The sequence below is a fragment of the Ochlerotatus camptorhynchus genome, unplaced genomic scaffold (genome assembly GCF_037179485.1).
Source record: "Ochlerotatus camptorhynchus isolate MF236.1 unplaced genomic scaffold, CSIRO-AGI_Acam_v1.1 ptg000274l, whole genome shotgun sequence".
In the NCBI taxonomy this organism is placed as follows: Eukaryota; Metazoa; Arthropoda; class Insecta; order Diptera; family Culicidae; genus Ochlerotatus; species Ochlerotatus camptorhynchus.
This window is the reverse complement of record NW_027040763.1, coordinates 4,394,777-4,418,356: the sequence shown is the minus strand read 5'-3', so window position 1 is coordinate 4,418,356 and position 23,580 is coordinate 4,394,777. Positions and strand designations below refer to the sequence as shown.

At 40.2% G+C, this 23,580-nt stretch overlaps 7 protein-coding genes across 10 annotated transcripts in view; 3 read left to right on the top strand and 4 right to left on the bottom strand.

Annotated features, from left to right (window-relative positions):
* Positions 1–236: 236 nt before the first annotated feature.
* LOC135705731 (E3 ubiquitin ligase Rnf121) overlaps positions 237–23,580 on the bottom strand; it is a 598,717-nt gene continuing 575,373 nt past the window's right edge. Inside the window, exons 2-7 of one of the 2 annotated variants that reach the window (XM_065227574.1) lie at positions 2,135–2,225; positions 1,948–1,982; positions 1,592–1,733; positions 1,145–1,528; positions 854–1,089; positions 237–794 (exon numbers count right to left, since the gene is read on the bottom strand). In XM_065227574.1, the coding sequence (XP_065083646.1) occupies positions 674–794; positions 854–1,089; positions 1,145–1,528; positions 1,592–1,733; positions 1,948–1,982; positions 2,135–2,170 (954 nt within the window). In that variant the 5' untranslated portion in view covers positions 2,171–2,225 and the 3' untranslated portion in view covers positions 237–673. Of the gene's footprint in view, positions 795–853; positions 1,090–1,144; positions 1,529–1,591; positions 1,734–1,947; positions 1,983–2,134; positions 2,475–23,580 lie in introns of those variants that run through there. The other variant, XM_065227573.1, reaches the window with a different exon arrangement.
* Positions 6,252–7,844, top strand: LOC135705859 (cAMP-dependent protein kinase catalytic subunit beta-like). Its single transcript, XM_065227712.1, has 3 exons — positions 6,252–6,730; positions 6,794–7,189; positions 7,254–7,844. The coding sequence occupies exons 1-3, from the start codon at positions 6,413–6,415 to the stop codon at positions 7,743–7,745; spliced, it is 1,206 nt and encodes a 401-aa protein (XP_065083784.1). The 5' UTR covers positions 6,252–6,412; the 3' UTR covers positions 7,746–7,844.
* Positions 7,796–9,113, bottom strand: LOC135705860 (uncharacterized). The gene is made up of 3 exons (XM_065227713.1): positions 8,626–9,113; positions 8,391–8,561; positions 7,796–8,332 (listed from the first exon to the last, which is right to left on the bottom strand). The coding sequence occupies exons 1-3, from the start codon at positions 8,887–8,889 to the stop codon at positions 7,877–7,879; spliced, it is 891 nt and encodes a 296-aa protein (XP_065083785.1). The 5' UTR covers positions 8,890–9,113; the 3' UTR covers positions 7,796–7,876.
* Positions 13,809–15,588, top strand: LOC135705663 (protein O-glucosyltransferase 2-like). The gene is made up of 3 exons (XM_065227410.1): positions 13,809–14,043; positions 14,105–15,311; positions 15,366–15,588. Exons 1-3 carry the CDS (start codon positions 13,865–13,867, stop codon positions 15,489–15,491), a joined length of 1,512 nt encoding a protein of 503 aa, XP_065083482.1. The 5' UTR covers positions 13,809–13,864; the 3' UTR covers positions 15,492–15,588.
* On the bottom strand, positions 15,603–16,221 carry Taf13 (TATA-box binding protein associated factor 13). Its single transcript, XM_065227411.1, has 2 exons — positions 16,089–16,221; positions 15,603–16,021 (listed from the first exon to the last, which is right to left on the bottom strand). Exons 1-2 carry the CDS (start codon positions 16,128–16,130, stop codon positions 15,656–15,658), a joined length of 408 nt encoding a protein of 135 aa, XP_065083483.1. The 5' UTR covers positions 16,131–16,221; the 3' UTR covers positions 15,603–15,655.
* Positions 16,319–20,030, bottom strand: nesd (nessun dorma). 2 transcript variants are annotated; one of them, XM_065227408.1, is made up of 4 exons: positions 19,947–20,030; positions 18,587–19,873; positions 18,121–18,521; positions 16,319–16,455 (listed from the first exon to the last, which is right to left on the bottom strand). In XM_065227408.1, exons 2-4 carry the CDS (start codon positions 19,869–19,871, stop codon positions 16,432–16,434), a joined length of 1,710 nt encoding a protein of 569 aa, XP_065083480.1. In that variant the 5' UTR covers positions 19,872–19,873; positions 19,947–20,030; the 3' UTR covers positions 16,319–16,431. The 2 variants fall into 2 exon arrangements, with proteins under 2 accessions (XP_065083480.1, XP_065083479.1); XM_065227407.1 differs by lacking the exon at positions 16,319–16,455 and having other exon boundaries at positions 17,665–18,521.
* Positions 20,738–23,573, top strand: AIF (Apoptosis inducing factor). 2 transcript variants are annotated; one of them, XM_065227404.1, is made up of 4 exons: positions 20,738–21,014; positions 21,106–21,143; positions 21,621–22,893; positions 22,958–23,573. In XM_065227404.1, the coding sequence occupies exons 1-4, from the start codon at positions 20,930–20,932 to the stop codon at positions 23,431–23,433; spliced, it is 1,872 nt and encodes a 623-aa protein (XP_065083476.1). In that variant the 5' UTR covers positions 20,738–20,929; the 3' UTR covers positions 23,434–23,573. The 2 variants fall into 2 exon arrangements, with proteins under 2 accessions (XP_065083476.1, XP_065083475.1); XM_065227403.1 differs by lacking the exons at positions 20,738–21,014; positions 21,106–21,143 and adding exons at positions 21,171–21,398; positions 21,461–21,538.

Sequence of the window (23,580 nt, the reverse complement as noted above, 5' to 3'; positions counted from 1 at the left end):
AGTTGGAAGTTTAAACTGGAGTACGGGATGCTCATTATGCCTCTCTTTACCCCTACAGTAAACTAACTCGATGATAATCTATGCTACTTCGACCACTTTTCTCATACAAATTTCCAAAATTTATCTCCGTAATTCGATTGTCCCTTCAAGTTGGGGTGTAAATAGGTAGGTATCTTTAAAAAAAAAGGGAAACAAAAACGAACATTGAAACTTTCACATGTTTTCAAATTTTATTCTTTTTACTAATTTCATAAACTACTCAAAAAAGGAAACCTAACCCTTCAATTGCTGATATACTTGGAGTGCATTTTTTTCTCACATTTAAACGTATAATTTCACGCTTACGCACGCACGTCAACTTTACTTTCGCTGTAGCAATTATTATCATACTGATTTATTCGCAAGCTTCAAACTGTACAGTGTATCATAAATGGCATGCAACCAATAAGTTGGGAACCAAACATATAGAAAATGCCTTCGCGCAAACGAGTAAAAAACAAACGGTCAGGAAAGGGTTCTAAAACACGATTTTACGATGGACGCGTGTTTTGGTGTCGATGCTTCCTACGAGAAAAGATACTGACGATGATGGCGACGAGGTTGCAGATGAAAAAGAATCCTGTTGGAGCTGCTGCTGTGATCTATGGAGAACAAGAAGCACTGCCGCAAGTTGCTATTCTAACCCTAGAGCCCAGTTGATGCCCTGAACGATGAACAAAATCAACGGTTGCCACGCCACTAACCATCGGATCCAGTCCAGTAGCTGACCGTACAGTACGTGTGGTCGTTCCCATCTGAAATGCAGTCATGGTTGATGTGCTTTTGTTAGAACATACTGAAAAGTCGAACTTACGGATTGCAGAACATCTTCTTGAGGTCCACTTTCTCCTTGCAGTAAGGACAGGTTTGCTTCTTTCCAATAATGCACCAACCTCGTATGCAAAACTCGTGGAACACGTGATCACAGGATAACTTATATGTATCTTCAATAACACCCGTCTCGTTGACTTCCGTCAGTAGTTGATTGCCACATACGGCACATACATTCCGTTCCAGATGACGCGTTGGTATCCCCTTTGGTGTGTAATACTAAACAAAAGATGCGTTATTGAAACTAGCTAACAGATCAATCAAATCTAAATACCCCAATATGTGCAGCCATTTTGTCAGTGCAAATCTCCGATACATCCCGTCCAAGCACACCGTAGTACAGTCCGTAGAAAACAAATAGTAGCCCCACGTCCATCCACACATTCGGGGCTTGATTGAACACAAAGTTCAATCCAAAGAACGTAAACATCATGATGATGTAGCCGATGATTCCCAGACCATAGCTAAGTTTGTAGATAAAGTAGAACCATTTGTAAACCAACCGCGGTGTGGTGCCGGCCACTGGTTTTCTCATCGCTTTCCGCATAACTAAAGCTGTGATGCAGCTGAATATCAGCCAGAAGAAAATAAATCGCCAATACTGACTTCGCAAACTCAGCACGAATGGTATCAACCACAGAGCCAGCAATGTCATAAGCTTAAAAACAAGAAGATAACAATGAAATACGCTGACTATCAGATTTAAATACGCATGATTTACCGAGTATGATTTATAATGTCGTTTCTTCCATTCGACTAGCACGACCTGGGCTATGATGAGTGTGACGAGCAAGATAACAACCATCTCCGCATGCATGGATTCATGACCCTTATGCTTCTCGTGAAGCTTCATATGTTCGATCCTGGAAAATGATCATAAATAGAAACGATAAAGTACCGCCGATAAGGCACATATTCATTTAAGTTTGACCCGACGTCACAAAGCCCAACACCTCCAGATAAGGATCGATAAAACAAGGGTGGGGGCAGCAAAACGTCCACACAAGCAGTATTATTTATCAACAAAGATACGAATAAGGAAAATCTTTTCTTCTTTCCTCCACACTGGATACCTACCTCATCTTTTCCTCCGGCGTGAGATCATCTAAGGTCTACAAGAATAAAACAGGAAAACAAAGCCATTAAAAAAAAGTCCCATCTTTTGATCGGTGGTCATGTAGGTAGGCATCATCTATTTTTTATTGAAGGATGCATGCGTACCTACTAATATATTCGTCCCCCTACCACATAGTAGTGCGCTTACCTTATTCAACATATCGACCGGCTCGTGAAGATTCATTTTGACTGTTTTCGGTAATTCCTTACACAGCTAGCTTATTGATTCCTATCGATTCCTTCGACTTCATCCACTATCGGGCTTCCAGTTGAGTGGACTAATTAGATTTAATTGCAAGTTTCTACACTATATTGAATCCATATTTCAAATCACAAACCACTCTGTCGTCGTCTGATGATATTGGTCTGCGGTGCAAAGGACAATCACTTTTTTCCGCTGCCAGTGCCACTGGCCAGTCGTCGCCCTTTTCCAAATAGACTAGACAGCCGCTATGTTTTGGATACGTCTCAAAAACGACTTCCACAGAAATTAAATCTAGCTGCGGTCCGGTGAGAAGGAAAAAAATGACTGCTCTGCTGTCACGTAAAAATTTTGACAACTCTCGCGCAACAGTGGGATGGAGTGGAATTTTGGGACTCAGAATTTTGAATTATATTTCTGGAGTCTTTTTTGTTTGGGTCGTATTAGGCTTTTAGAAATTCATTCATACTAATGAGTAAAAGTGACTTCCTCTCTGAGTCAGATTCGTTTTCAGTCCATTGCTTTTGTGAACGACTTCAATCCCCGATTTAAAGCGAATAAAATCTCAACAGATACAAATTGGATTTTGGAATAAGTTTTGACATTTCAAACTTAAATTAATGAAGATCATGAAAGCTTGGCGCCGTTTTCAAGATTCTAATACGAAGATTCAGATATGCTGGATTTTGAGCATTTTTCATTATCCTAGATTTGAAAATATAAAACTTCAGAACTTCATGAAATTTTTCAATGTTCTTTGACTTGGAGTCTTTGCTTCATTCCGCATCTTCATTCGTGGTATTATCAAGAAAATCTGGTGACATAAGAAAGAATAGACGCACATAAAGTAATTAAGAGAACTTCAAGAAAAATCCTCGGAAATCTTCCTACACACTAAGATTATTTCACCGAAATCTGTTAAATTTTACCGAAATCTCAACAATTGAACGTTCAGAAAATAGTTCTGTGATTTTTCACAGCTTGCCTGTAACTTTTTACCGAATATCTGTGAATATGTGTGAAAAATCGCCGAACTGTTTACCGAACGTTCAGCCACAGACAAACAGACATAACACATTGAATATTTCTCACTGTAAAACATCGTCGCTAAAACATTACCGCCATCTGAATTGACTATGCGCGCCACAGGTGGCGGTACTACCAACTATGATACTTTTAAATTGACCGTTAAATGCTTGTTCGATGAACAACTTGCGAGAGTTATGCCTGTTTGTCTGTGGTTCAGCTGTTGAGATTTCGGTAAAATTTCACAGATTTCGGTAAAATAATCTTAGTGTATAGGCAGTTCTGAAAAATTCCCGATTCATGGTGAAACCTACGATTCTGTGACACTACCCCGAATGTCACTACCCCGAACGCCATAACCCCGAATGCCACTACCCTGAATGTCCTACTACCCCGAATGGCCATTACCCCGAATGCCCTACTACCCCGAATGGCCATTACCCCGAAATTAAGACAAATGAAAGAACAGCAAGGGGTCAAAAGAAGGGTACATTTTTAGAAGGAAATTTCGTTTTGGAATTTATACTGAATACAAATGATAATTTTTTATTGGAATTTTGAAGCTTGCAAGCGAGCAAGCTTGTTTTACGCGAGAAGCCCGAGAGATGTCGTTACTGAGGTCCTATGTTTTGAGATACTATGTTTTCAAGAAAAACTTTTTCAAAGTGTTATGTCTGTTGTCTGTGATTAAACTCTCTGATTAGTTTCACTTTACTAAATTGATGATACACTACGTTTACTTTTATGGAACTATGTATTTATCAATTCCAAACCATTTTAAAGCTCTTTAGAAAATGACAACCTTCAAGTTTTCGAGCACTTCGTTCACCATTTAAAAAGTCAAAGGGTCTAATATGCAATCCAATTCAATATGCAATACCAGTCGGAAACTGTTAAACCTTATCAAAGAATTGTTCGACCTGAGTCTAGACCTGAGTTGAAGAATTTCTCGTTATGGATTGAAAAATCGGTGCATGGAACGTTGAACTATCGATTACAAATTTATAACATTATTCCACACGTTATTATCCCAAATGGTCATTACCCCGAATCCCTTGCCAAAAGCTATTGATTACATATTCTCCTTATATATTAAAAGAAGGGAATATTCCCTTCCCTTCTTTATCATACATCCAAAGAATAAATTATTTTCTTTTTATATATTCAAAGAAAGGAATGTTCCCTTCTTTATCGTTCATCCAATAATTAATTATTTCCTTTTGTTATATTTTCAAAGAAGGGAATATTCCCTTCTTTATCATATATTTAACGAATTGATGATTTTCTCTTTTATATATTAAAAGAAGGGAATATTCCCTTCTTTATCGCATATCCAAAGAATTAATTATTTCCTATTGTTATATTTTCAAAGATGGGAAACCCCCTTGAGCCATTAAGGGGCTGTTCATTAACTACGTAGACAGTTTTTTTTTGGGATTCTTGACCCCCCCCCCCTTCCCCTGCGCAGACAATTTTCCATACACAATTGCCAACCCCCCCCCCCCTTCCCTAAACTGTCTACGTAATTTATAAACATATCCTAATAAGTTTTTCTTTTCTTTTTATATACGCGAAAGAATATTCCAGGAATGACTATAATAAACAAAAATAGTCAATCTAATACATGGCATACTTTTCTGGGGAATGGTACATTCTGGGGAATGGTTCATTCTGGGAAATGCTTTTCTGGGAAATGGTGCATTCTGGGGAATGAGATTCTGGGGAATGGTTTTCGGGGGAATGGTTTTCTGGGGAATGTTATAGAATCCTATCATTTGTATTCAGTATAAATTGACCACTTTGTCAAGCAGTTTTGGCGTGACTTTCTACCAGCGATTTCACAAAACTGAACCAACTAATTTCTATTTTTAATTATAAAACGCACAAATGTTGGCTACTTTTCTCGAGGTTCTAGAAGAAAAAATCTCAAAATAATGTTTTATTTCAAAGTTCGAGTGGTAGTAAACGTCATTTTAAGTGCTCGAATGAAGTGGTTAATTAGAAAATTTCCTTCTCAAAAATGTATCCCTTGCTGTTCTTCTATTTGTCTTAATTTCGGGGTAGTCGCCATTCGGGGTAGTGTACTATTCGGGGTAACGGCGTTCGGGGTAACGGCGTTCGGGGTTATGGCGTTTGGGGTAGTGACATTCGGGGTAGTGTCACAGAATCGAAACCTACATAGAAATCTATAAAAGGAAATTGTATGGAGAGCATCAACCATGGGAGTAGCCAAGTTTCAAAGTAGGAGGAGGGTGGGGGGGGGGGGGGTGGTAACAATTAAATCTCGATTAGCAATTTCCTGGTAATTTCAGAAATTTCCCCGATTAAGCGTAACACCGAAAATGGTTGTGCTGTAAGGATCACTGTTAAATTAGTCGTTCCAAGGTCAGCAAAATCTGCCAGAATTTCTGTGGAAGGTTTTAATGAATTTTCTTTAAACTAATATCCCTTTGTCTTTACAGAGTTCATTTCAGAATTCCTCAAGAAGAAATGTTTGTATCTCGGAATTTCCTTGAAATTTTCTGCATAACAGTTCAGGAATTCTATGCTGAATACTTCTAACAAAAATCATGGAATTCATCCTAAAATTTTTAATGATCCTTCCAAGAATTTGTTGAAGTTTCTTTCGTGATTCTATTTGAAATTTGCCTGAATTCAACATAGAATGTTTCTGCAATTCATTGGAATTGAACTCGGAATTCCCATAAAAACCTTCTCAAAATGTCTTCGAAATTGTAACTTCAAATTTCAATTCCCTTGTAATTAATCTCAGAATTCCTTTGAAGCTTTCTTCAGAATGTACTTGAAATTATTTTTAGATTTACCTTGGAATTAGCCCTAGCATTATTAGGGAACTATGCTCAGAATTTAATATGCTTGGAATTTTCTTCAAATCAGTGCTCGCCACAGTCATCTGTGGTCATACCAATCGTATACAATTTCCAGTTACCTACATACCTAAACTCTACTGTTTAATGATAACGCTCAAAACACACACCTCTATTGAGGTAGGTTAACAATAGAAACATTTTGATAACCGATTGCTAACCTGTAAAAATGTGCAATCAAAAGTTTGATCTTTGCCAGTTTCTTCGTTCTCATCAACCGATTAGCTTAAATATGTCCATGTCCTAGTAAATTGAGTAAATTAATGTGCCACACGTGTGTTCCAGCAAAAACAAAAATAAATAGCAAGCTATGCCTCGCTGGGAACGATGGGAACAGTTCAAACACCAGTTGTTTGTCCGTCGCCGAGGTCGAGCCAAGGGCATGATGTCCGAGGCAGCAGTAAAGTCAATTGTCACGTTGAAGAATGTTTCCAAGGGCACCCCATCGGCAGCCAGTGCTCGAACGGGTGCCAAAAAGTTCTCAACCAGCAGCGACTACAAGCAGATATTGAACCGCTTGAAAGTGGACTTTGAGAAAAAGTACAACAACCCGAAGAGCTCAACCGATACTGGACTGCAAGATTACGATGTGCTCAAGACGCTGGGTACCGGAGCATTTGGCGTTGTGGTTAGTATTATTCTATGAGTCATCCGGGTTAATTACGGTTTTTATAATAAATTTAAATTTAAGAAATTGATCCGTAAAAAGAACACCGAAGAGTACTTTGCATTGAAGATTTTATCCAAGGAGAAGATTGTCCGCCACAAGCAGCTGCAGCACACGATCAACGAAAAGCGAATACTGCAAAGCGTAGAATATCCGTTTCTGGTTCACCTGGAATATTGCTTCAAGGATAATGCCTACATCTATCTAGCGATGCCGTTCGTGTGCGGTGGGGAGATGTTTGCGCTGCTGAGAAAATCGAAGCGCTTCGCAGAAGAGCAAGCCAAATTTTATGGGGCACAGGTGGCGCTAGCCATAGAGTATCTACACCACATGAATCTGATCTACAGGGACCTTAAACCGGAGAACATCTTGATCGATACGAAGGGTTATGTTAAAATAACAGATTTTGGCTTTTGCAAGGTACGATATCAGCTATACAAATATTGGTATGCCATTGACCGAAGGATGACGTCTTTTTTTTCAGTTGATTCGCGATCGAACGTGGACCCTTTGTGGAACTCCTGAGTATCTAGCTCCGGAGATTATTCAATCGAAAGGATATGGCAAGAGCGTCGATTGGTGGTCTTTTGGGATTTTACTGTTCGAAATGGCGGCGGGATACACTCCTTTCTATACGAACTCAAGTGATCATATGGTGCTGTTTGAAAGAATTTGCAAGGGAAAATTTCGTTTTCCTGCTAACTTCAGCGGTGAACTGAAAAATTTAGTGCAGAGTATTCTGCAAGTTGATCTGACGCGACGGTTTGGTAATCTAAGGAACGGAGCCAATGATATCAAGCAACATACATGGTTTCGTGGCACGAATTGGATCGGCTTAATGAACGTGGAGGTTACTGCGCCTTTCGTTCCCAAAGTCAGCGGGCCAGGCGATGCTTCCCAGTTTGATGTTTACGACGAACAAGATTTAAAAGTTGCTTCAAAGTGTTTGTTTGTCAAGGAATTTGCTGATTTTTAATTGATGTTTTAAATTTACTTATAACAAATAAAGAGATATAATTAACAACCATAATCTTCTTCAACTCCAGATAGTTCAATTCATATTACAAAACAATGAAACCGTAATATTTAGTAAAAAAAACAATTACCTCAGTATTGAGGCATCTTCAGACTGATGGACCGTCCAAAGCGAGAAGTGATCTTCTTCATGACACTATCCGGAGTGGCGGTGACATCCTTTATTTTAACCTTGTTGGGTTTCTTCTTCAGTGTACGTTTCAAGGTAGGCGTTTTTTTGGGACGTACGGGACGCCCACGACTTGGACCGGGTGTCGAACCATCATCGATGACCAATCGTTGTTCGTCTTCGGTGCTCACTCCATCCGTATCTTCATTATGCAATAGCTTATGAACCGCAGCCACATTGACCGGGAATTTGACGATAGGATTGATCAATTCTTCGAACGTTGCCATCTCATCGTCAGATATGGGGGTCGGTGTATTTGGTGGAGCGACCGTTTGAAAACAGTAGAAGTCACTGGATGGTGGCGGGGGACTACGGTCACGGAGGACTACCTCCGGATGGGCCGACTCAATGTGACGACGCTGAAATTATGGATTTTCTTTGTAGGACTGATTCAATAAATCTTCTATCATAAATTACCACAGCATCCTTCGAATCGAACAAACTGAAGCAGACCTCACAGAACGGTTTAAGGTGCATTTTCATGTGTGTAACCATACTTAGCCGGGTATGAACAACATACCGACATTCTCGGCAAATGAATTTGGGACCCCGTTTTTCGCATAGGTTCAATTTGTTCTGTATGATATTCTAGAAAATTCAAAGCAAATTTTATGGAGGCGTCCGATGAACAACAGTAGTCTTTAATACTCACATAAGCAGGGCCTTTCGGGTTTGCCAAAGAACCTTCCATTTCTTCCGGTTCGTCGAACTCTGATACTTGACTGACTGGGATAACTTCTCCTACCAGCAGGGATGAACGATCCGTCGATTGCGTTCCGTAAACAATGTTAAATTTGGCCAAATCTTCTAATGTTGATCCTCCAATAACGGTAGTCGTCGGCGTCAGATGATGGTTCCAGATAAAGAATGCTTTTGGTTCCTCCGCTGGTTGAATTGTACTGTCCTTGCGCGACATTTTTTTGAACGATTCTAGGTGAAGCTTGACGACGTTGGAATAATCAGCGCTTGCTTCGTTTGTTATCAGTTCGATTTGCTTGTTTTTTTTTCTGAGCCGGCCAGAAGCGAAACAACGGAAAGAACACAAAAGAACTCTACTGCGGAAATCAAATCAAGAAAAGGCGACAACTCAAACCACAGACGATAACAAAGTCCTATTGTTTGCTTTGTTTATTCGAAAATGAAACCAATTTTAATAATATTTACAGTTGCACAATCACTCTCTTATTTCAAGCTGTGAAAATCGTAGAACCGGTAGAACCCAAACCGTCGCGAAACCAATCAAAAACATTGATGTGTGTGTGAGTGGGCGTGAAGATAACAAAAACATCTCCTATTGGAAGATTGCCGTAAAATCTCAACGCAGATGTCGCCACTGCATGATGATGATAATGTTGACAGACTGCATATAAAATTCGTGAAAATTAGCGTTAAATCATAATTTTCATCAAGCCTGTGTAAAATCCTTCCAATATAACATTCGAATTGAAGAAGAAAACGTTTTCACGATCAGACTGATATGCATCTTTGACTTTTCCAGTTGAACTTTCATTAGATATATTCATTTCATTTCGCGGCTCCATCAATGCTGCATTGTAAATATGATGTAAACAGAAGTAAATTGCTCAATTACTCAAAATAAAGATGATTTGTATTCTTGTTATCACTTTGAAGACCATCTAGCACCATTTTATAGTATGGTGCGTGTTGAGTAAAGCAAGTTCCGTTGCGTTTTCCGTCGAAAATTGTGAGTATCAATATGTTTTCTTAGAAAAGGCCAAAATGAACATTTATTTAATATTGGCGTCCTATACAACCAATTCTCCATTACCACCAGCATGATACAACCTTTCATAAGTAAATGAACTTAATTTCCACTTTCATCTTAGTGTAAATCTCACATATTTACCATTTTCTGAAAAATGCAGCTGCGCAGGAGGTAACCTCTCCCTGTGGGTGCAAACTTGTTATGCATAATTTGCCATGAAAACATCTCCGATCCATACCGAAATAATAACAAATAGTTTTCAAACACGTTTTCTTACACGATTCAAGCAAAAGTTTCCACGGGAAATTATTAGTTTTTCTTAATGGACCGATTTGCCCCAAAAAGCGTCTGTTTTACTTGGAAAATTTGGAAACTATCCTCCTTCTAGTAGTTCTCACTTCGAAATGTAGGTGGCGAAAGCTTGGAAAAGTTTCACTGCAAGACGCCAATCGTCTATCCTTTACTTTCTCACGTAAAACCGCAAACAAAAGCAGCACTCTCGTCTAGGGCTGCCAGGTGTTTTTTTTTTAAATCCGGCGACTCGATAATCCGAAATGCGTCGGACTTCCCGCATAAACGCGAACCATAAATTGACCTTACCTAAAATGGTTAAAAATTGTTTATAATCCCTGCTAAACTTTAACTGAAATGGTTATGGAACTTTACATGAACGTTTAATGATAAAGTTTCAACCTTATGTATTATGGTTTTTTGGAACTGGACCTTACAAATAATGGGTTGTTAAGAACCATTACCGTTCCAAATTCTTGTTTTCTCCATACATTTTCGGAAAGAGAACTATATTAGAACCTTTTAACTTATGGTTTGAGAACTTTAATGGTAATGGTTATGGTAGTCAGTAAGGTCCACGAATGGTTTTGTAACATCGATCAACTTTATGTGGAATATATCGCGAATTGGTTGCCTGTAATTTACTGATTACCAATTCACGATATATTCCACGTAAAGTTGAGCGATAATACAAAACCATTAATGGACCTTACTGACTACCATAACCATTACCATTAATGTTCTCAAATCATAAGTAAAAACGTTCTTATATAGTTCTCTTTCTGAAAATGTATGGAGAAAACAAGAATTTGGAATGGTAATGGTTCTTAACAACCCATTATTTGTAAGGTCCAGTTCCAAAAAACCATAATACATAAGGTTGAAACTTTATCATTAAACGTTCATGTAAAGTTCCATAACCATTTCAGTTAAAGTTTAGCAGGGATTATAAACAATTTTTAACCATTTTAGGTAAGGTCAATTTATGGTTCGCGTTTATGCGGGTTGTTTGATGGTGTCATTACCGTAGAACCCCGTTAGTTTGAATCAAGGTGACTATAGTATGTATGTATACATATAGGTGTTCTAATGTGTCAAATTCATGATTCAGTCATGTTGGATTTTTGTATGGGACAGCAACCGAGTTTGTTTACAATTTGCTCTAAAACCGCACTTTTCCCTCCCGCGACCTCCTCGCCTATATAGTGACAAAGCTGTATCACCATTTATATACCCAACATGGTTTGAATAGCTAAAGCAATTCAACGGGGCTCATTTGGAATTGGTTAAACGGGTACCCATACAGAGGTGCGTAACGAAATTGGGCAGTAATTTTTGAGTATTATTACTAAAAGTAAATTTGATAGCTATAGGGAGGTGTCTTTTGCTAAATTTTGAGATCATAGCGAGCTATTGTAAAATTTAAAAATCAACAATAATTAGTTTTTATGTTGTTAAAATGCATCCAAAACATCATTTTTGCAAACAAACGTAATAATTACCTAACGGAATAATTGATCAGATCATTATCGGCGAATCAAAGCAAAGCCAAAACTGGTATTGTGACGTCTAGTTTTTAGATCCGCAATTACATAAATGATGACGTTCTAAAAAAAAATCATGCAATTTCACAGATATAAAAACGGCATTACCATTTTCACCCACTCGCCATCTGTGAGTCAATCGTCACTTTGATTCTTCAATTCGGCAAGAAAAGCGCAACCTTCATGTCGATCACGATACTAATGTAATCGATCTTTCCTTTACAGATTTCTTTTGAACTGCGTACAGGATTGATGAATCTACGCGAAACTGCACCAGTGCATGCGACACCTAGATTTGAAATCTAAAACCACAAAAGTGATGATGTACTAAAAAATATTCCATACGATTTGACAGGTAGCAAAACGTCATTTTCATTTTCTCATCATTTCCATCTGCTGGTCGACCGTAACGAAGATTCATCAATCAAGAAATGCTAATAGCGAATTCGTTTATTATTCAGTTCCAACCTGGATCGGGTATCAAGATTGGGTCTGCTTGTTTTCTGACAAACGTCAGTTTGCTCGTTTGTTTTTAAAACCTAGCTCAGGTTGAGGTTCGCACTGACAAAAAGTTCGGTTTCAACCCCGATAATAAACGAATTCGCTTTAAGAAAAAGTAATTTCTGTAGCATTTCGTATCCTATTGGGAGATTGCCGTAAAAGCTCGACACAGATGTCGGCACTGCATGATGATGATAATGTTGACAGATTGCATATAAAATTCGTGAAAATTAGCATTAAATCATAATTTTCATCAAGCCTGCGTAAAATCCTTCCAATATAACATTCAAATTGAAGAAGAAAATGTTTTCACCATCAGACTGATGTGCATCTTTGACTTTTCGAGATGAACTTTCATGAGATATATTCATTTCATTTCAAAGCTCTATCAATGCTGCATCGTACATATGATGTAAACAGAAGTAAATTGCTCAATTACTCAAAATAAAGATGATTTGTCTTCTTGTTATCACTTTATAAACCATCGAGCACCATTTTATAGTATGGTGCGTGTTGAGTAAATCAAGTTCCGTTGCTTTTTCTGTCGAAAATTTTGAGTACCAATATGTTTACCTAAAAAAAAAGACTAAAATGAACATTTATTGAATATTGCCGTCCTATACAACCATTTCTCCATTATCACCAGCATGATATAATCTTTCCTAAGTAAATTCACTTAATTTCCACTTTCATCCCAGTGGAAATCGCACATATTCATCATTTTCCGAAAAATGCAGCTGCGCAGGAGGTAACCTCTACCTGTAGGTGCAAACTTGTTATGCATAATTTTCCATGAAAACATCTCTGATCCATACCGAAATAATAACAGTTAGTTTGCAAACACGTTTTCTTACACGATTCAAGCAAAAGTTTCCACCGGAAACTATAGTTATTCTTTATGTACCGATTTGCCCCAAAAATCGTCTTTTTTTGCTTGAAGAATTTGACAAACAGACATAACATTGGCAAGTTGTTCGTCGAAAAAGCATTTAACGGTCAATTAATACCTCGTACAGACTATGGCTTGTATCGCAGACAAACAGACGTAACATTTAATTCTGGATCATCGTTCACGCATTTAAGGACTGATTTGAATATTATCAATTCCGCGAACTGCTCACCCCAGCGCTGGCATCGGATCACTTTGACGTTTATATATATTCTGTTTAGCTTGCATGCAATATTGTTAGCGAGTTAACGAGCTAGCTTATTCTCCGCGAGAAGCTCGAGAGATATCGTCAAGGCCGGCGCACAATAGATACGTTTTCAGGTTTTTTGACAGTTAGCCCATGCATTATCTGTCAAAAAACCCGAAAACGTATCTATTGTGCGCCGGCCTTTACTGACTTTTTATTGAGGTACAATGTTATCAAGAAAAACTTATTCAAAGAATAACGTCTGTTTGTCTGTGCGGTTTTAGAGCAAATTGTAAACAAACTCGATCGCTGTCCCCGAGGCTGTCCCATAGAAAAATCCAACATGGCTTGAATCATGATTTTGACACATTAGAACACCTATATGTAGTTACCTTGTCCGTGATGATGATCCTCCTCTCGCGCCTCTGGCTTCCTCTCTATACTACTGTTGGTTTGTTTTCAAACATCGCTCACCCGGTCGGTATACAGTTCAGAACGAAAGAAACCGAGAGCTAATAACTGTAAACAGTTTCATCTACATCTATCTATATACATCACCGCCGTCTATGTATTGCTTTCTCTATTTGGCTCATTGAAGAAAACGATTTTTTAACAGTATCGATTGTGTACTTTAGTGTTTGTTTTGTACAACACCGAAAGAAAAAAAAAAGCAGTGCAACCCCTAATGGCATAATGAGTGTGTTTATTGTATTGATACTGAGTGTGGCGAAGGTGTCCTTTCTTCAGGGGGATTCTGTTCTATTGCATGCCGGTAATACTCGCGTATGGGGACCGGGCGTGGAGCTGGCCGACAAACTTCCACTGAATGCGAGGTACTTCTACATCGAACCGAGAGATGGTCAGAATAATGTGTGAGTTTAAGAATAGTGTTGAGTTGATACCTACATTCGAATTTAACGCTGGAATTTATAGAATTTCAGAGCCATTGAAGTATCGTGTCTTGTTCAAGGGACGATCACGACTCGGCGAGTGTAGGGTGAAGATCGAACAAATCGATCGGTTCGATGGGTCTTCATTGATCCGGTACAAACTGGTGGAGACATGCTGGAATATGGAAATTCACGTTCTACACGGAGAGCAGCACTTGGGCGAATCACCGTACACATTTAGTGGAAAACTGTATACGGAAAATTGCAACTGTCCTCAGGACCATCTTAATGATTGGATTCGACAGATTGATTGTCCTACGACGGACGTACAAATAGAGAGTGACTTGATACCATTCCGAGCGGTTAATTTCTCCAGTCTTAGGCCAAGGATTATTCAACAGTATGACAAGCCTGGAAGCGTATCCTTGTGCAACTATGTGGTCAAGGATAATCAAATTTATCGAACGTGTTACGGGCGATACACGGGATTCAAAATGTACATGGATGCACTGTTGCTCTCGATGGCTCGAAAAACTGCTCTTCCAGATATGGAACTATTTGTCAATCTAGGTGATTGGCCACTGGTCACAAAAGGTGGGCATCGTCGAACAACTGGTCCGTATCCTATATTTTCGTGGTGTGGTAGCGAGGATACTTTCGATATTGTTATGCCAACTTATGACATCGCCGAAGCGACGTTGGAAGCAATGAACCGCGTGACGCTCGATATGCTCTCGGTTCAGCGAAAGGGCATACCTTGGAAGGATAAAGAGCCCAAAGGATTTTGGCGTGGTAGAGATTCATGCCGCGAGAGGCTCGACTTGGTTAGGATATCGCAAAGGCATCCTGATTTAGTCAATGCTTCTTTAACTAATTTCTTTTTCTTCCGTGACGAAGAGAAAAAGTACGGGCCGAAGGTGGCGTACATTTCGTTTTTCGACTTTTTCAATTACAAGTATCAAATCAACATGGACGGAACGGTAGCCGCCTACAGGCTTCCTTACCTGCTGGGTGGCTCTTCGGTAGTGTTCAAACAGGCTTCAAAGTATTACGAACATTTCTACAGTAAGCTGGAGAAATGGAAGGAGTATATTCCGATTAAAAAAGACTTATCCGATCTAGTGGAAAATATCGAGAAGGCTAAGGCAATCGATGACACAATGCTGGAGATTCGCGATAATGCCAAAGCCTTTGTTGAGGAGCACTTGTTGCCGAAATCTATCCTGTGTTACTATGGATTGCTGTTTAAGGTAAGCTTGTGAAGGAAGAAATTAGCCTGGCTTATCTCATTTTGCTAATTCTAGGAATATGCTAAAAGCATAGTCAGTTCTATTCAAATACTGCCGGCAATGGAACAAGCGGAACAACCAACGACCACCGCGAGTTGTGAATGTGATTCTAAGCATGAAAACCATCATGATGAACTCTAAGCGAACATTCCATATTAACAAAGATCTGAAAATTTCATCTTTTAGCAGACGAGCAGACCACGGGCATTTAGCAGAAAAATACATACAAATTACCTAGTAAAATTAATTTAATTGGACCTTTTACAAAATAGTGCGTAGGTATACATATTTTAATTCGACAGCATTTACTTCTCCTTAACCTTTGCTTCCGCTCCGACATACTTGATTTCGTCGAAGGCTTTCCTAGCCCGTTTCAGTTCCTCATTCATCGTCAGCAGGTCCTTTACCCTGGAATACTTTCGGGCGTCTTTCCGTACGAGAAAAATTATATCTTCTACCTGCACTCGACCGGTTCGGCCAATTTCCATCGCTCGGTGGGTCATTTCGGTGATGAACTCAATCACCAGGTCCTCCAGCAGATCGACGCTCTCCGTGTACGGGTTCTGGTCATCTCCGAAGCCGTACATCATGCAACGCAGCTCCTTGCTAAACAGACGCTTCCGTCCGGCTGTGGATTCGATTTGAACCTCCCCCAAATCGTCTTCGTCGAACTGGTTTTCCGACAGTGAAAAAGGTGTCATTACGCGATTATTAGAAAGTTCTAGATTCACCACTCACCTCTCCTTGATCGAAGTTTTCCTCCGGTGGATTTGCCGTCATGCTTTGTTTTTTATCTTTCTTTGAAACACGACGTAGGTTATATATGTAATATTGTTTATTTTCTTAAATATACACACTTGCAAGTGAATTTGAAATACAAATTTATAAAACTAGCGCAGTTATTGTTGCTTTCGAGCTCACACCAGCAGCTGGCGTCGTAAACAAACCAAAACCTGTCGATAAAGAAGGTGCATGCTTACACGTCAAACTGAAACCGTTACAGCACGTAACGCCTGGGATGTGTTATACCTTCCAAACAGATTAGGGATTACAATACCGGCATCTTAATTGTGATGAATATTCAATCTTCCATATTTTTTCGTTTCTGAAAGTAAAATCGAATGGGAAACATTTATTTTTCTACAAAAGGTTCCAGCATTAACCTTCCAGCAGTCGCGTTGGTGCACTGAGTGCACGCTCAAAACATTATTGATGATTTTTTTCAAAAATTTGTTTGAATATTTAAAAAAATGTTTATACAGTGCTGTTCGATATAATAGCAGCGCATGCCGATTTTCATACAAAATTAACAACTTTGTTCTCTTAAGATCAATTGAAACGTTCGCCACAGAATTACAAATATGATCAATTTTACGATTGCAAAATACCAAATTTTAGGAAACACCTTTTTCGGTAGGTACTAGGTAAAATTGTTCGAAATTTAAGGAATTTTTTTTTTAATTTATGTACTGCAAAAATTTTAAATTTGTTTTAACTATTATCTACATTTGTTAGGTTGGGGATTATATAAATTTTTAAAAATTTAAAATTTAAGAGAATTTTATATTTTGTAATTGTAAAATTGAATATATTTTTAGTTCTGTGACTATGGTTTCCACTCAATTGATCATAAGAGAACAAAGTTACATCATGTCAAAATTGACCATTTTGTATGAAAATCGGCATGTGCTGCTGTTATATCAACAACCAAAAATACAATTAAAATCCGAATTAGTTAAAGTGAAATTTTCTATAATATTTGCTCGCACAAATACCGCTGATTTGACGCTACTGCTCTTGGGTTAATCTTTTGGTGATGCAAGATGATTGTTTTATTCCAACATAATAGATTAATGTGTCAATGTGGTGAAGTTGTGAAAAAAGTGTATTTGTCTGTTGAATGCAAATTTAGACCCCAAATAAATCTTTGGACCAAAATAACATTATATACTACCCATAATCGCATAACAGTCTCATATAGATAAGAAATCAAGCAACAGTGGGACTGATATGCGATTATGGGCAGTCTGGGTGTCATCTGGAAGATGGGGTCATGCAATAATTATGTCACGCTAAATCGTGGAAAAAATACACCCCCTCCCTCCCCAAGCACTTAGGCCGTATGGCCAATTAGCCATACTTGTACACTTCCCCTACATGCATCACCACGATAAAAAAAAATAACGGAGAAAATCTTATTTTACAGTAGATGCACAACGTATAAATTGCCATTTCGGAATCCAAGTCCCGTCGAAGTCAATCTCAATGAGTCTCGCGAAACAATAAAATTCATTATCTTCTCAACTTACTAACGTCTTGCATTTTCTCTCACTTTTCTTTGCGTATTAAACGCGTTCCTAAATAATTAACTTGATATTCTTTTCGTTAACATTGAATGGGTTTATGCTATTTTATATGAAATTTTACGAAACAACGAATCCTCTCAATCAATTTCAATAACAGACTCGTCGATTTCTATTACAACGGAATCATCAACCATACTAGTCGTACTGCTCGTGCAACTACTTCCAAACCCTGTCCTATCCCGTCCCGTTTCGTACAGATCTGACTCGTCATCTGCACCACTTTCATCGCAGCCGTTGCACTCGGGCGAATCAAGCCTTCCTTTGTTACTCTTTGTTTGATCATGGCCCCATAGTAAGTTTTTCACGTCATCTAGCTGTGCTTTGTAGTCACGGTCTCTGTCTACGTCCTGGTCAACATCAGCTTTACCGCTGTGTTTAGGCGATCCATGAGGGTAGCTACTTACATTCGATGGCGTCGACTGTTCCACGAAGCAGGAGTTGTTGAATTTGCAGTTTCCGGTCTTGGATATGACGAAATTAGCCTTGCCATTGTCCCGGAATTCGCAGATGCCCTCGAACTTCAATTCGCTTCGACCGATTTCGATGTAATTGTTGTAGCACTTCCGAGTTTGTTCTGCTTCTTGCGATGTGTTCAGGTCCAGAACTTCCAAAAGGACACCGTACGTTTTACAGTTACGAATTTCCGATGAATGGAAACTGGCCTGGCCCCCACACAGGATATCAAGTCCGTTGATGCAATCCATAACAATGCTGCCGTTCAGATGGATTTGGCAGTTTTCATTCGCGTAGATACCGGTGGAAAAGTCCTTCAGGACACAGTTTTCCAAACTAATTGTTGAGTTTCCTACAAATAAAAATGAACATTATTTTTCCACAAACAAATAACTGCGCTCAAACAAGAAAACTTACCAAACGCCACTATGCCCTGTTTGGTACTAGACTTGGCGTCACCCATCAGGCAGCAATTTTTGAACGCTACATTGCCCTGTTTGATGAGAACGCCGGTTCGAACATTGCCACAATCCAGCACGATATTCTCGAAGCAATAATCTCCGTCGACCGTCAGAAGTACGCTATCGTCGTCCTTCGAGCTAACAAACGTTTTACCTTCAATTGCATCAAGCTGTCCCTTCTCGCAAGCATCCACGAAGGACATAGCCTTCACGGCTTTCAATGATCCCCCACTATTAAGATATTCCAGAAATTTGATTACATGTCTTCCGGGCGGCAGATAAAGTTCATTCGATGGGATGCATCTATCTAGAGCACCTTGCAAAGAATCACAGATCCGAACAGTTTTTGACTGAGCAACTATTGCCTTGGCTTCGTTTAAGTACCCAATATGTTGATCCAATGTTCCAGTTTGAACCACAATCAGAACTTCCTCTTCTGTTCGCTTATCTGCGGTCGATCCAAAACGAACTTTTTCAAACGCTTCTCTCAAGGTCGGATCTTCCAGAATCTTCATCTCGTTTTTAATAACATTCAACCGTAGATGGAGCTCGACCAATTTGCTTGTCCTCCTATTCTCAACCAAACTTTCACTCTCTGAACCATTCACATTGCCATCCTCTTCTTCGATTTCCATCTCCAGCAGCTCCCGTTTCTTCTGCACATAATTAGCTTCGGCCAGCAAAGCCAATACGTGCGAAACTAATCTCTTGGACATTGCCCGCTTCTTGACATCGTAATAAAACTTGATCCTATCGTACAGGTTCTTCTCGGCCCAATCGCTTCCATCGTCATCCTCGTCGTTATCCCAAGGCATCCACACATGCTGATAGAAGAACCTCAACCGATCCAAACAATCTGCCGTGCGATCAACATTGAGTGCATCATTTTCTTGCTCTTTCAATGGCCATAACTCTTCCAGCGAAACCATCTGCTTATCGGGCATATGCACATCATCCTCCTGCACCGACTCAACGGTAAAAATGGCTTTGAGCTCATCAAAAAGAACCTGCTCCACCGTACCAACGACAACGGTTGGAAACTTGATCGACAGTTCCTCACATATCACACGGGGTACTCGCCACTGTGCTTGCCACCCGGTGGGTTCGATCGCCATCTCCACATAGTTGGCCCATTCGGTACGTACCTCGGAAGCCGGAAGCGCTATGCCTCGGGCGCACAACACATCTGAAGTTTCCTGTAGGCGGGTAAGCAAGGATTTCTCGAAATCGTACACCTCCATAGCTGGAAAAGAATGAAAATAATGTAGAATGTAATAAACTTTGATTCAACCCTAAATAATAGACTTTGATAGTACCGAATATAAGTAGAAATAGAAGTAACAATAATTAAAAATGAGAGGATTAATAGAATTGTGTTAGCACCAGCAGACGTTAAGTTTGGTAAATTTTAAAGAATGACGATGATGGAAATGAAAAGATTTTGAAGTTTTCAATGATTGATATCGCCCTTCAGAAACAGTATTTGGCTTACACGGTAGCTCACAACAACTCAAAATTGAGTCAAACATTCTCATTCCAGCGGGAAGTATGGCAAAAGTGAGTAGGCGCACTTTTACTCACTTTTGAGTAGACGACGTTCTCGCGCAGAGTGAATCAAAACCCACTCTGTGATATTTTCTGCAGAGAAGTTTGTTTTGATAAAAAATTGAAATTATCTGCTCCAGATTCATTTAACTGGAGCTGAAGACGACTGAAAACCTGCAATTCCTAATCACCTTAATACATTTCTGCCGCTGTTATACAATAATTTTGCCCTTTCTTAGAGCCTTTTTTTTAAAGTCTCGGATTTGGCAGACTGAGTGGCTTTTACTCAGTTTGACATTTCTCGTTTACTCAAATTTTGACAATCTAATGCATCAGACGAAATTGAGTACGATCGACTCACCCGGTGAGGAAGCTGAAGTAAGCGTGCAGAGTGGTTTTTATTTTTGACAACAACAAGAGTGGAGGCTTCAACTCAAAAGTAAGTTTAAAGAACTCGTTGGGTAGTTTTGGTTCTCCGTGTTTCAACGTACGCAGCCACATTTTTGACGTTTCTCGTTTGCAATCGATAGTTTCTTCTCTCGTTTTTTGTGATTTTTTTTTCCTTCGGCAGCGCAGTACGAGATCGAATTCTGATGCGCAAAGATTGTCGAGAACAACGCAAAACAAAACGTCGATAAATGAACCCTCGAGTGCAGTAAAATTCGTCCCGAAACTCAGAAAGAGAGAATTTTATCTTTAGTAACTGTCTGTTTGAAATTGCATTTGAAAATTGTCCCGTGTCATAGAGGTGAAAATGCTAGCAGCTTCTCGTGCAGTGATAACCAATCTTCGGATTGCGCAACCGAGGGTAGCTACGATCCGGTCGAGGAAACATTTCGGTGAGACTTTTTAGGTTATCGTCCTCTCGAAAGAACGACGACGAAATGACCGAACATGATGTAATGTTATTGATTTTTGTGACCTGCACAGGTGGATCGTTCTGCAGCCGTCGTTGGTTCTCGAGAAAGGTAAATGACATGATTACGAGGAAGCTCACAGAACGGCACCGGCGATTGTTTGAAGCGAGTGGCGACTGCCAGAGTCCTTCCTATCCCGGGTGCAGTTCTGAGAGAAAATCTTCCCGATACGGTTGCATTGATCCCGACCGGACGCCCATGATTGGCGGAGATATTCAGTATCCTGGTGAGCGCGACCATTCCGGCGGAGAGATGGTACAAATGCCTCTAAAATCAAGACCAAAACGAAGCGCTCCTGTACGGGAGGTTTCATTATGCGAATCTTTTTAATCAAATTATGTTAGACCTAACAAGTATCTTTCCTATAGCTTAAGAATTTGCCTTTAGCACCAGTTTGCGATAAAACCGATAGTGGGAGTCCCCGAAAATGTGACCTGCCATCTGAGGTTTTGAAATATGTTACCTTCATGAACAGTTTAAGTTTGAACTGACAGCAAGTAGTATTTAACAAGTTTGTTTTTGTTTTAGGAACCGGTTTCCGCTAAAGTAGCTTCACCAGTATGCCCACCTCCTCCACCGCCTGGTCAAAAATCCAATGCTCCATACATTTTTGGAGCGATCGCTTTGACTGCTGGCGGTTTGGGACTGGCCTATAAATTAGGTCTGTTCGATGGCAAGGAACTCCTAGTGGAAACGGCAGTACCAGCTCAACCAAAGAAGAAAGCAAAGTTACCATTCCCAGCTTCCTCGAAAGACCTCCCGAAAGAGGTCCCATATTTGCTGATCGGCGGTGGAACAGCAGGTTTTGCCGCATTCCGCGCCATCAAAGGCCATGACGCAAAGGCGAAGGTCTTGGTCATTACCAACGAAACAGAAATGCCCTACATGCGACCACCCTTGTCGAAAGAGCTTTGGTTCAATCCGGAGGATAAGGCTCAAATGGAACCGCTAAAATTTCGACAATGGAATGGAGTGGAGCGTAGCATCTACTACGAGCCGGATGACTTTTACATTGACCCGACAAAGCTGTTGGATTCGCCAAATGGTGGAGTTGCCATAGCTAGGGGCTATGAGGTGCAACGGATAGACGTGGTGAATAGGAAAGCGATCCTTACGGATGGCACCGAAATTAAGTATGGAGAATGCCTACTGGCCACAGGAGCTAGGCCGAAGAACTTGTCAATTTTTGAAGCCGCTCCGTTGGCGGTGAAGGAACGCATTACGATGTTCAAAGCGGTAAGTGACTTCGAAGAGCTTGGAGAGAAACTGAGCGAAGGAAGTAAAGTGGCCATCATTGGGGGTGGATTCTTGGGAAGTGAACTATCCTGTGCGTTGGCGAAATGCAGTGAGATTCGCGATAAGAAGCTGGAGGTGTACCAGCTGTTCCACGAAGAAGGTAACATGGGCAAAATCCTGCCGGAATACTTAAGCCAGTGGACAACGGACCGTGTTAGAGAGGAAGGGGTTAAGGTTTGGCCAAAAACCCAGATCAAATCAGCGGAGGTACAGGACAGGAAACTTAAGCTAACGCTGACTGACGACAGCTGCCTGGTGGTGGATCATGCGATAGTAGCTGTGGGCTCGGAACCGAATACGGATTTGGCCAAGACGTCCGATTTGGAGACGGATCCCTCGCTGGGTGGGTTCGTAGTGGATGCTGAACTTAGGGCACGGTCGCATTTGTACGTGGCTGGGGACGCCGCTTGCTTTTACGATCCCAAATTGGGAAGGCGACGAGTGGAACATCACGATCATGCCGTGGTTTCCGGACGCCTTGCTGGGGAAAACATGGCTGGAATGAGTGAGTAGTGAAGACATTTGTTAGCATCATAAATCCAACACATGTTTTTTTTTTGTAATTCAAGATAAGCCATACACGCATCAGAGTATGTTCTGGTCGGATCTGGGACCAAAGATAGGATATGAAGCGATCGGAATCATCGATTCCACCTTGCCGACGGTAGCCGTGTTCGCTAAGGTCAGCCCAGTACAAACCATTCCGGATACAGGTGAAAAACTGCAAGCCGCTAATGCTGCCGTGAAGCCAGCTTCCTCCGGAGAGTCAACTACGTCGGTACTGGACCGGACGAGCATAACAAAGAAAGCGGAGCAAAAACCGACGGACGAGGAAAAGGACGACTTCAACAAGGGTGTCATATTCTATCTGAAGGATGAAAAGGTAGTTGGTGTCCTGCTGTGGAACGTGTTCAATCGGATCGGAACAGCGAGACGGATCGTGGCTCAACACACACGATATGACGATTTGAACGAAGTGGCAAAACTGTTCAACTTACACGAACGACCGGAAGAACCGGAAGAGGAAACGGAAGCAGCACAGTGAATAGAGGGTTGATTTCACGAGGATGCTAAATTTCCAGTTATAAAAATCTTCTGTGAAACGTTTTCGTTTTTGCATTTTTTTTTCTCTTTTGTATAGAATGTTCGTACATTGTGACGGTTGAATAAATTATCAGTACAGTATAGTATA